Below are 12,979 nucleotides of genomic sequence, written 5' to 3' on the forward strand. Positions count from 1 at the left end.
ACTTCCTTAAAACTATGAGGTCTCTAGCTCATAATTGAAATAGAACTTGGGTAAAATTTTAAGCTTGTGAGAAAATTATTATCAAAGAAATCTTGGTCCGTATGCTTGTATTGGTATTTTTTACAAGAATGACTACACCCTAAAAAATCATTGAAATTTATATATTCCAAAAAAAAGGACTAAAAATTTATAATTTTAGCTTTTATTCAAAAGCCAATGTTAACTTATGTAAAATCAATGTAGGACCTTTGCCCTAAACTACTAGCAACTTTACTAGCATTTTATAAAAAGCTGTAAATAGGTAAAATAATAACATAAGTTTAAATTAGCTTATGTTTGATAAAGTTTTAATTACAACTTTTTAATTTTAACATTTTGAGTATTTCATAGACAAAAACTTTTTTGATGTTTTTAAAACAAAATCAAAAGTATTTATTAATACTGAAAAAAAGCATAAGAATGATAAATTGTTTCAACATTTTCAAACAATTAGTTTTTTAACTATTAATTATATTCTATAAACCTTTCTATCAATAAGGAAAAAGTAAAAAATTGTCTGGAATGTGCTTAAAATTCCAACTATTCTTATTTAGAATATATTTTAGTAAGTATTCTTTTTAACACAAATCTCAAATCCAACCTTCAATAAGTTTATTAAGGGCATAGGGAGGGTTAACACCCATTTTTGGTTTTTGATCTTATTTTATATAGTTTTTACTAAGCTACAAATTTTTGAGATAACAACCTCAAATTTTTCGGAAATGTTCCTTGCAATATTTAAAAAATTCTGTAAGAACAGTTTAAAAAAAAAATTATAACAAAAAACTAAAAAAAAATTTTTTTTGTTTATTTCTTATATAGTTTTTTTTTTTTTTTTAATTCCTTCCGACAGAACTTTCTAAATACATCAAGGAACATTTCCTGAAAGTTTGAGGTAGTTATCTCAAAAAAGGTAGGAGATGATAGATTTTTACAGGGTTGCCACTCTTTGAGTCAATAAATCTTCCCTGAGTGACTAGAAACTTCCTTGAGTAACCTTAAACTTCCGTGAGTTTCCCTGAGTTTTTTCAAACCCTTAAAATTATTTTTATTTATTAAAAAATTACCATCTTAACTCTAAGAATATTTAAGAACTTGCAGCAAAAATAAAAATTTTTAAATAACACTTATAAATAAATAAAATAAACTTTTATGAACAAAATATTGAAACACAATTAACTAAATCTCATTCTAGATCAAGAAAAAATTCCCTGAGATTTTTTTAAATCTTAAAATTTTCCTGAAATTTTTAGAAAAAACCAAAACTGCCTTGAGTTTCCATGAATTAAAAAGAGAATCAAAATTCCCTGAGTTTCCCTGAGATTTTCTACAACTTTAAAAATCCCTGAGTTTCCCTGAATTCCCTGAGTGTGTGGCAACCCTGTTTTTAGTGAAATAGTCTACTTTTGCTTTAGTTTGCGCCTTCCATAAAGAACCTATTGTTGCCTCCAACTTTGACCGGCTATATCTCAAAATTTATTTTGAATTTTTTAAATCTGTAAAAAGAAATTTGTAGCTTAGTAAAAACTATATAAAATAAGATCAAAAACCAATAATTGGTGTTAACCCCCCCCCCCCCCCCCTATGCCCTTAATAAACTTATTGAAGGCTGGATTTGAGATTTGTGTTAAAAAGAATACTTACTACATTATTTTCTAAATAAGAATAGAAGGAATTTTAAGAACATTTCAGACATTTTTTTACTTTTTCCTAATTTATAGAAAGGTTTATAGAATATAATTAAAACATTAAAAAAATAATTGTTTGAAAATGTTGAAACAATTTATCATTCTTATGCTTTTTTTCAGTACTAATAAATACTTTTGTTTTTGTTTTAAAAACATTAAAAAAAGTTTATGTCTATGAAATACCTGAAAGTTAAAATTTAAAAGTTGTAATTAAAACTTTATCAAACATAAGCTAATTTAAACTTATGTTATTATTTTACCTATTTACAGCTTTTTATAAAATGCATGGTTGCCACTCATCAAGCTAAGAAAATTTTCCTGACTTTTCCTGACTTTTTCCTGACTTTTTACCAAAATTTTCCTGACTTTTCTAAATCAAACTCTTAAATTAAACTTATTCTAAAATACATAATTTGCCGTAAACTATATAAAGCTTTCAATCTAACTTTAATACAGGTTATAAACAATAGTTTTTTGCTGAATTCTATCATCAAACTTCCAGTACATCACTTCAACCATCTGTGTATGATTGATGTTTGTAATAAACAGCCCTATCAGCTTGTCTGAATATTTTACTTGTATTATTACCTTATAAACACAGCTTGTCTGAAAAAAGAAACATTTTTTTAGCAAATCCTAGCATAAATGTATCTAGATAAACAAACGACATATAAGGAACATTTTGCAGTTTATTAAAGAAAATTTTACTAATTTATACCAGCTGAAGACATTGGAAATAACATAAAATATTTTTGTAAATTTCTAAGAAAATTTTGGAATTTTTTTCTGACTTTAAAGGACTTTTAATTAACTTTTACCACTTGAAGGCTTTGGATAACAAGGAATTTTGTAAATTTTAACTGACAAAATCTGACTTTTTTTTTTTAAACAAATTTCCTGACTTTTCCTGACTTTTTTTCAAAACCCCCCAATTTTTCCTGACTTTTCCTGACTTTTGTAATTTTTTCAAATTTTTCCTGACTTTTCCTGATTTCCTGACTTTTCCTGACCAAGTGGCAACCCTGAAAATGCTAGTAAAGTTGCTAGTAGTTAAGGGCAAAGGTCCTACATTGATTTTACATAAGTTAGCATTGGCTTTTGAATAAAAACTAAAATTATAAACTTTAAGTCCTTATTTTTGGAATATATAAATTTCAATGAATTTTCAAGGTGTAGTCATTCTTGTAAAAAATACCAATACAAGCAAACCCCCTATGCCCTTAATGAGTCCTTTTGTAGATTAAAAGGAAATCCCTTACTCTTATTAGTACATTAAAATTATAAATAAATAAAACAAATTGTTTGTATGTATAAATTTGGGTTATCTCTAATCTTAAACCACCAAATGTGATTTTTACCAAAGCTTTAACTAAAATGTAAACCAACAACTTAAAAATTTGAAGATTTTAAATGCTTTTAAAGTTTTTAAATTGAATACTATTTTATTTCTAATATTTGTTGCCTACGAGGTTTTAAGTTGACAAAAAATTTAACAAAAAAAACTCATAAAAATATCAGGTTTTTATTTATATTTTTCATTGTTAAAAGCTTTTAGAAATAATATTTTTTTAGTAATATAATTGTGTTAGGGAGGATGTGTAAACAGAATTCGTAGCGACAGTTAGCGGATAAATTAAACATTTTATTTATAATAAAAACTACGATCATCAACTTGTTAAACTCGATTGCTTTAATAGCTTACAGAACGACAAAAAACAATCAAAACTTATGGTCTTAGGGTTTGGTTCACGAAGAGCTTTTCGGATATTGAGCCGCACACCACTTGGATTTATTTTAACGTTTAATTTAGAATGAAAATTACTCTTTTCTCTTCGATAATAAGCATTATCATAATAAAAACTTTTCTGTACTACTTTGTTTATGTTAAATATCTGATAATAAAAATTAGTTTATATTTAAGTAGCTATAGGCGTCAAAAAAAAAGACAAGATGTAAACTGTGCTTGATTTTTTTATAAAAAATAAATTTTTCTGTGAAAGTATAAAAAAACACATGTGTTAACGTTTAATACACTCAATATTTAATAATACAGTTATTATATTCCCAAAACTTAGAATTCTCAAATTAGTTAATATCAAAACATATAGATTTTTGATGAAGAAATCTTTCGTTTAAAAGTTTCTAAAGTTTACCATTTTTGCACTTGATGAGCCATTAGTATAAGACTATAAGACACTATAAGACGTAATGTAGAAATCTATTATATTTATAACAGCTAAAAGTTCAAGATTTAAAACTATAAAATTTTAGGCCTGTAGCTTATTTATTATTAATTAATAAGCGTTTTGCTAAAAACTACTAGTGCATATTATTTTAACTTAAAACAAACACACGCTTGTTTAATGTTCCGAATTATTGTTTCTTTAATTATGGTGTTCCTATTTAGTCGTAGGGTTTCCTTTTCGAATCCATTAAATTCAGAAATTTAAAACAAGTATGACATATTTTCTTTATTGCAACATATAAAAAGTAGTTAAGTCCTCCTCAGCTTTACACCTAACGATTTTTGTCCATAGTTATTGTAAAATGTTGGTAAATAATAGTTTATCTTATAAAAACTAGTTGATTGATTTTGTAATTCATAACCATAAGTTTTAATAAGTAGGTAAAGTCTAGCTGGCGTAAAAGTTATTCTTGAAATTTAACGTGCTACTCATATAAAAAAAATGTACTACAAGCATAAAAGAAAAAGTTTTAACATTGAGTTTTGAGTTTGTAACTAATTTTGATTCTAACAGTTATATATTATTACTGCATTTTAATACTCTATTTTTGAATACAGTTGGGTCGTCATGAGGTACAACTATGCACCTTGAACCCATGCAAAAAATGCGTACATTAGAGTTTTGAGACAATTTACCTTCCTAAAACCAAGTAATAGATAAACCAGGGGTCGGACATAATCGTTAGCCAAATGAAAAAAATCAAAATATGTGTTGGCAGTTGTAATTTAAATTTCTACTGTTCATAACAGTCCTAAAAAACTTATATCAAGTTTCAAATTTTACGTAAATTTCACAGGAACCTTTTTTTTTGCTTTTTATTTGAAGCCTCAGAATATTTAGTGCAAGTTTGAGAGTTTTTTTTTACTTTTTATAAGCCACATCCCATTTTGATTAAATAAATGCTTGCGGTCCGCAGTTTGCTAGCTTCTGAGGTAGTATTTACAAGTTTTATTTAAAAACGATCTGTTCTAGCTTTTTTTCATAAAATGATTTAAGTTGACCTCACCATATAAAAGTCATACTTACATTCGTTATTTATAAATACCTTAGTATTTATCAAACAAACTTTTTATCTCACTTTTTCTCAAGATCTAATACGTACCTTAAGCGAGTGCGTATCTCTAAAAGTGCGTACTTTATCAAGTGTCAATGCAGTTACTGCATATTGATGACATAAACTATAGTTTTATTATACACTCTACCTTTATTATACACTCACACAAAAAAACCAAATGTAGTTTATAAAGAGCAAATTAAATATAAACTACTAAAATTTCTAAGTTAGATTTAATTTTTATTAATCATCAATTGTTTTTTATAACTTAGTGTTTGCAGTTAGTGTGTGCTGACCAGTTATACTATTAACTATAAAATCCAAATACTTATACTTATACTTACAGTTTAATATTTTTATGTTTTTTAAAACTAGTCTTTACCTAACTTCTTTTTACATAAAATATTGTAAGAAACTATGAGTAGCTCGCATTGTTACAATATTATTTTATCGATTTTTTGGTACAAGTATTTTAAATTAGAATTTCAGAAAGTAAGCGATATCGTTAACTTTTTTTGTCAGTTGGCAACAATTAATATCGAAGTGGGAATTCTAACTTAAAGGACAATTATTGTTCTTCATTTCTGTTATTAAAACCTGAGCTTGGTTTTCATGTTTTTTTGAGGAATTCAAATCAAAAAGTACAATTTTTATAAGTAAAAAAAATCAGTAAAATGCTTTCTTTAACAATTTAAATATGTAAGCATTAAAATTATAAAAATCTAATGTATTTTGAAAACTATTTTTTTTATTTACTTAGTTATGTATGTAACAGATAACTTTTTGTAAATATTTTTGTTATTGTTGGCTCATTAGTTTAACTAAACTGAGATCTTGCAAAGTTTTTTGTATTTATCTAATATGTTCATAAATTTTAAGAATAGAAAAAAATAAAACTTATCTAACGTAAAAAAAGTTTTTTTTGCCATTTATTCTGATTGTCGTAATAACAAAGCAACCTAATAATAAAAGTATATTGCAATAAAATAGGTAGCTAAAAAAGGTATAACTTCTGCATTAAATAACTTTTTAAATACTCCCTATTTCTATCTATCGTAAAACTCTTTTGCATTGCCTTAACTATTAAAACTTGAAATTAAATACATCATTACTTCTAAGATTTATAATAATAAAACTCTAAAAGGTATAGTTGTAAAAAATATTCAGTTAAAAGTACGTTCGATGTAGAGCAACTTTTATTTTTTAATCTCTAAAGCCGGAGGTTTGTGATCTGAGTTTAGAGAGTTCAATTTTAAAAATTAAAAATTTAATTAAGTTTTTAATAAAAGTTTTCAAGTTTATACTTTAAATAGAGAGTTATTAGAATTTAATAAAAAAAAAACTGAATTAAATAAAAGTTTAGACGTAATAGCTTGTTTTTTGATTCAGTAAAATAAAATTTGTAGTAAAGCTTAAATAACTAGTTTTTTAGATAAGCTTAAAAAGATTTTTTTTAACATAATTTTAGTATTAAAATTGCTAATAAAAATTGTTTCAGTTTGAAACTGTTTAAGTAGAAAAAAAGACAAAGTACAAAAACGTTAGTTAAATATATAACTATTCATTTTAATAAAAATTAAGTTTTTGATTAAAAATAAAAAAATACAAATGTTTCAAAACAAATTCTTAGTTATTGTATTTTAAAGTAAAAGCATGAGTGAGGTTGTTTTATGTGAAAAGGAAACTTGTAAAATTCTTCAAGCTTTTCAAAGGTAGTTTACAGCACACATTAATATATAACATAGGTTATTAAAGATGTACTTTGTAGAACTTTTTAGAACTTTAATTTAAATAATGATGATGTTAGCTAATGTAGTGTTAGCTAAAATTTTACTTTGTTGTTTGAAACTTTCTAAAATTAAACTTAACTTATCATAATTTTAAATCATATCTTTCAATTAATTAAAGAGCTTCTAATTCAGTTTTGTTTTTTGTTTTTTTTTTCAGAGACTTGAACGACAAAAATTTCACTGATTTTAAGATGAAGCACAATGGAATTATATACTCTCTGCACAGAATTTTATTGCAAGAAGTATCCCAATTTTTTAAAAGATTGTTTAGTAATAAAGTAAGTAAATAAATGTCTAACATAAATAAACCAATTAATTTTAATTGCAACAAATTTAAAACTAAACAAAGTCATAGAAATTAAAAAAAAAGACTTAACTTTGTATTAAAGTTTTTTGCTCCAAATCTGAACGACTGCTACGAGCTTGAAGGACCTTTATATCAAAACGCTGATGAGTGTGAAGCTGATACTTTCGGTTTAGTTATTCATTGGATCTACTATCGAAAATTGACCACAACTAAAAGTAAAATCCTTGAAGTTTACATGCTGGCAGACTACTTATCAATAGACGGTAACTTGACTATATATTTTAGTTATAAGTAGCATATCATTATTTCCTGTTGTTTATAAACAGTCTAACCGTATAACATTTTTCAGCATTAACAGAACAATGCAGAGAATTTATGGAGTCTAGTATGACGGAAAGCGATGAGTTTTGTATGGAAATAATTCATCTTAGTTACTTCTATCCGGACTTGAAACCTTTTGCGTATAAGGCAGTTAGGCGTGCTCAAGAGTTTATGGGCAGAATTTTGAAATGCGGCTTCTTGGAATATTTTTCCTACAATAAATTTTCTATTGTTTTCAAAGAGATGGATACTTACTACAACAGGGTTTGTATTATAGATGTTTTATTTTAATTAAAGCAAAAATAACTTGTATTATGAAACAGATGGACGAGGAACTAAAGTTTATATTGATTTTGCAATGGGTTAAGCATGACCCTGAAGAACGGATGCATCACTGTCCAGAGTTTCTAGACTATTTGGATTTCGACAGACTCACTTCAAGTTCAATTCAAAATATATTAGATGAGGTTTGTACCAACTAAATGTAATGCTAAACGTATTGGTGTGATAGTTTAAATGACATCAAAACTGCAGGTAAGAAGTTTTCCAAATGCCCATGAGGTCATAAGTTTAGCGTTGCTAAAAAAACTTGAGCACACAAGAAAGAAGGAAATTTTGAATCTAGGACCTTTGATGAAACGATCAGGTAAAGTTAAAGTTGTCACAGTTAAATAATCAAAATGTTACCATATCTATGAAGTATATTTTTCACACTTAATCAGAAGTTTTACAATTTTATTTTTGAGATTACCGCTTTGCGTGAAGTAAGTTGTGAAAAGTAAACTTATTTACAAATTTAGTTTTAGGTGTCCAATTTTTAAATTTGGTAAAAATATTTGAAATTATAATTATTTGTTAACTTATAAATCTTTTTTTTACAAATATATTTTTTCTTAGAAACTGGGTTGATAAGTATTTATGAAAAAAACTCCAACACCGAAGAATATGCTCAGTTGGATTTGAGGAAATTGACATGGAAAAATGTTAGTAATTATAGTAACTAATTATGTAAACAGACAAATAACTATTCTTTGACTAAAATTCATACATTGTTAAACAGTTTGGCGTACATTTTGTGGCGAAACCAAACTCCATTCGATCGACGCTCGTCCTAGGAAACCGCATTTATTGCGTCACAGAAAACTTTCTTGCCAGTCAGGCGACACAAAAAGAATTCAGACATTTCAGAGGGAAAGTTAATTTTAATTTGACTGAAATAGCGGGAGGTGACTCTGTAGGAAGTAGGAAGTTTTCATTTATTTGTATTATTACGGTACCAACATAATCTGTTCAAAAATAACGTATTTCATTGTATTAAAAACATTAACTGTTTTAAACATGAAAAATTTTTTAGGTGAGATGTATGTTCTAGGAATAATTAGAGATGAATTTGTCGCCATTGAATGCTTTAGCGAAAGTCATAAGTTAGATACTAGCTGTTCCAGTACCTTGATAATTACCTTAAAAGAGTGCAAAAAGCTAATAAACCAATCCGTTTGCTGTTTTCAAGGTTGTTTACAAAAAAAAATATTATAAACTTTTAAGAGTCAATTGTAAATTATATCTTTAAAAGACTCACTGTGCTATTGTGTAAAAAAAAACCTCTTTATCATAGAAAACACTATTTTCAGGACAAGTTTTTGTGCTTGGTGGAATAGAGTTGCTTGAAGACGGTGAAAAGAAAACGAGCAACTTAGTTTGGTCTGTCAGGCCCGGAAGAAACGCAACCATTCGATCCAGAGCCAGCATGATAGTAGCCAGGTCTCATTTCACTGTCAATCATATAAACGGGTACATCGTCGTTGCAGGTAAGTCTAACTAAACTGCTTTTTACTAAATTTAAAGCAAAGTTTTATACAAGTCAGAATAGAAGTCACTAATTCAACATGCCAAAACTTAAAAAATAGGTGGCAAAGATGAAAATGGAAGAGCCCTGTCATCTGTGGAGTACTACTGTCCGAATTTAAACGAATGGAAGTTCCTAACTTCCATGCTGCACCTGAGAATTAGTCACTCGTCATGCATGATCGACGATCGCCTATACGTAGTAGGAGGGTTAGTTAAATTAAACTAGTTAAGCTCTAGTTCTATAACTAGTTAAAATATTATTTTGCAGGTATAGCCTATCGAAAGAAAAGAAGAAAACGTTTGTGAAGTCTGTAGAAAGGTACGATCCAATCACTAACCTTTGGCACCTCGTCACTGAAATGAACTTTACTCACCATCTAGGATCTTGTATTGCTTATGTGTGATTGAATGCAACAATTTTGTTGATATGATAATTTCAGTTTGGTACTAAACCATTAATTTTTATAATTTATTTTATTTAAATTGTATAAATTTAGTTTTTTTCGAAAAATTGCTTTTAAAAATCAAGTTCAGCTCAATTAAAATCAAAATCTTTGTTTAGCTGAATGAAATTATAAATATAATTCATCGTTTTAAATTCAACTTTTATAACTTCGCTATCTAATGTTCATATTTACTGTACTATTTCAAACCTTGCCAAATAAATGATTAAAAAAATGATTTGTTAACTTTGTAATAAAAAAATAAATATTAATTGAAAAAAAAACATCTATAAATATTAACGGATCAACATACTATTGAACATAAGAAAAACAAACTAGAAAAGTAACTCTCACATCGGGTTACCATATAAACATATGTGACTATAAATTGTAAAGTTCGTTTTTTATGAGTTTCAATTCTAACATTATATTGAAACGCATATCTAAGACTTGAAATTAGTAGCATTTACACCTCAAACTTACGGATATGTTGAGTTAACTTAAAAATTAAACTAAATTATTAAAGAACGAGTAAACAGGTAAACCAGTATTTTAGAACCTCTTGAAGAAAAAACTCGTCCAAATAAAAGTCTGTATCGCCAATGTTTCACATAATCTTTTAATAGATAATATAAATCAATATTAAATCAAATACAAAAGTATAACTAGGTTAATAGTTATTTTTGAATGATCTATGACTTGTCTTAAAATAATTTTTTCTGTATTTAAGGCCAAAATGCATAAAAGCCTACTATGTAAATCGTGAAGCGTTCCTACTTTTTTTATTATACATAGATCACAAATGAAAAAAAATTAAAATGGAACTATTTGTTATTTAGAAGGGACCTTATTAATGTTTTATATTATTTAGAGTTTATATAGTATGTTTTTCTTTATCACGAAATGTTTTTCTTTTGTAAACTTAAATAGTTTATTTTTTGAATAGTCTGTCATTTTTAGTTTTTTTACAGAATTGCAGTTTGATAATCCGTTCAGCGGTGAAACTTAATAGCTGTCTGAGTCTGTAATAAACATAAATATTTAAGTCATATCAAAATTAACCTCCAAAGTTAAAATTAAAGTACAAAAACTTTCATTATAGTAAACTTACAATTTATTTTTTATTAACAGTAACTACCTATTTTTTAAAGTATGTTAAGAATTGTGATAAATGTTGTAAGTAAAGTTTTTTTTATAACTCGCGGTTTAAATTAAAGTTGTTTGTCAAAAAATCGTCAGTTGTTTAAAAATTTATTAGAATTATTAAATAATAAATTTAATAATAAAATTTAAAATGTTGTTTAAAATTATTTCTTAAAATGATTTCATCACTTGCCTTTAACTATCAATAAGCATAACTTAGCTCATCTTATACTTATTTTAAGCGAGTTATGAACTATTCAATTTTCTTCAAATGATTCTCTAATTTTTATTATTAGCTTTAAATGATTTTTACCAATAACGTGAATATGTATAAAAATTTTGGATTATTTAAAGCTTTTAAGAGTTCTTGAAAGAAAACTTAGTTTGCTAAAAATTTTTTGGAAAACTTAAAATTATATTATGTCATGAACTTTAAAAGTATATATTTTAAAGTTGAACTAAGAATTTTCAAGACTTCTTTCTAATAAAGTATACGTAAACTATTTTAGTAATTTACAAGCTTTATAATTTAAACTTTTTATTTATGTTAATTTAAAATTCCCCATTAGCCTTTTACTCACCGGAATTCTCGTGTATGTTTTATTTTGTTGGCTTTTTTTTTCTAAGTATTTTTATCTTGCTAATCTAATTAAAAATTGAACCGAACACTAATACTTAATTATTTAAAAGTCTAAACTACCAGTAATTTGTTTTTTAAATAAGTATAGTTTTATGACACTATGAAATTTTGTAGTACTATAGTTATATAAGTAACATGTTTTTAATTTATTTCACTTTTCTTTAAATGGTAATTTAGTTTCGAATTAAAAAAGTAATAATATAACTATAAATTGCACTTTTCGATTTTGAATTAACAGTTTTATAAAAATCTTATTTGTTAAACCATGTTGATTGTTTTTCTTTTTGAATAAAAAAAAATCAATTAAGTGTTTATTTGCACTAAGTGATAATTGTCTCATTTAATACACTATTTCAATTGAACTTCATACAAAAAAGTCTAAAAATAATCGAATTAAAGGAAGCTTTGATCAGTTAGAAAAGTTTCTTTCATCAAAATATAATGTTTTAAAGATTGATAAGGCGTCAGACTAGTACATTTTTGACTGTATGTACTAAAAGTTTTTGTTTGTTAAGTTTTTCAAGTATTGCTATTTTAATAGCTTAAACTACAATTATTTGCGTACATTAATAGTATATTTTTTTCAGTAAACAATATTTTAATTCTATTGTTGTTTTTTTTAACACTTCTTTAACTTAATAAACATAAAGAAAAAAAAGTGATATGTCAATTTAAATTTGTTCTTATTCTGTCTAACTAATTTAAATTCTATCTAATGCCATTGAAAATAACAGCTTACAACCTTTTCAATAGAAAATGGTTATAACTTGAAAAATCGCTTTAGTATATTGTTTGTTATCACCTGTTTTCAAAATGTACTACTTTTTAATAGCTTAATTAATAATTATTATTTGTCTAATTTATCTCATATACGTGTTTTATATTTAAAATAAACACAGCTAAATACCGAATAGTTTCACTTACTGTTCAGAATAATAAAAAAAAACACATTTGTCAGATAAACTGAAAAAGTGAGGTATATGTTTTCTTTTTACTTGATCAGGTACGTTGTTATTTTGAATTTTAGTTTTTCCTGTAACTAATCAATGGCTATCTTTATAGTTATTTAACTAAAAATAGCACGAAAAGTAAGAAAAAAAAGTTTATAAGTACTCCTAGTAAGTGTACAAATTTGATAATTGTTTAGGATCTAATAATTGAGATAAACTTGACTGAGAAACTTAATTTTTACAATTAGTTTTCTTCACAAAAATTACAACATTTTAAAGTAAACATAAAATGTTTTACTTTATTTAAAATAAACATGTTTTTTCACAAATGAATCTTAATTTTAATTGTTGTGTTAATAGTTAAAATTTAATTTTTGTTAATATTTAGCTTAATAACTTATGTAAGTTGACAGAATTCACCCGAACAAAGGTTATAAATCACGCGAGTTTTAATTTTTAGCAACTATTTTTTTGTGTTTTATAACTAAGTTATAAAAAAAATTTTATTCA

At 25.7% G+C, this 12,979-nt stretch overlaps 1 protein-coding gene across 1 annotated transcript; it reads left to right on the plus strand.

Annotated features, from left to right (window-relative positions):
• The first annotated feature begins 6,680 nt into the window (after positions 1-6,680).
• LOC145838850 (kelch-like protein 26) lies at positions 6,681-9,697 on the plus strand. The gene is made up of 11 exons (XM_082946473.1): positions 6,681-6,739; positions 6,975-7,095; positions 7,207-7,387; positions 7,474-7,709; positions 7,769-7,912; positions 7,980-8,091; positions 8,343-8,428; positions 8,506-8,686; positions 9,077-9,253; positions 9,353-9,500; positions 9,562-9,697. Exons 1-11 carry the CDS (start codon positions 6,681-6,683, stop codon positions 9,695-9,697), a joined length of 1,581 nt encoding a protein of 526 aa, XP_082802599.1.
• The last annotated feature ends 3,282 nt before the right edge of the window (positions 9,698-12,979 follow it).

Source organism: Thalia democratica, chromosome 6 (assembly GCF_965202585.1).
Source record: "Thalia democratica chromosome 6, ktThaDemo2.hap1.1, whole genome shotgun sequence".
Taxonomy (NCBI): Eukaryota; Metazoa; Chordata; class Thaliacea; order Salpida; family Salpidae; genus Thalia; species Thalia democratica.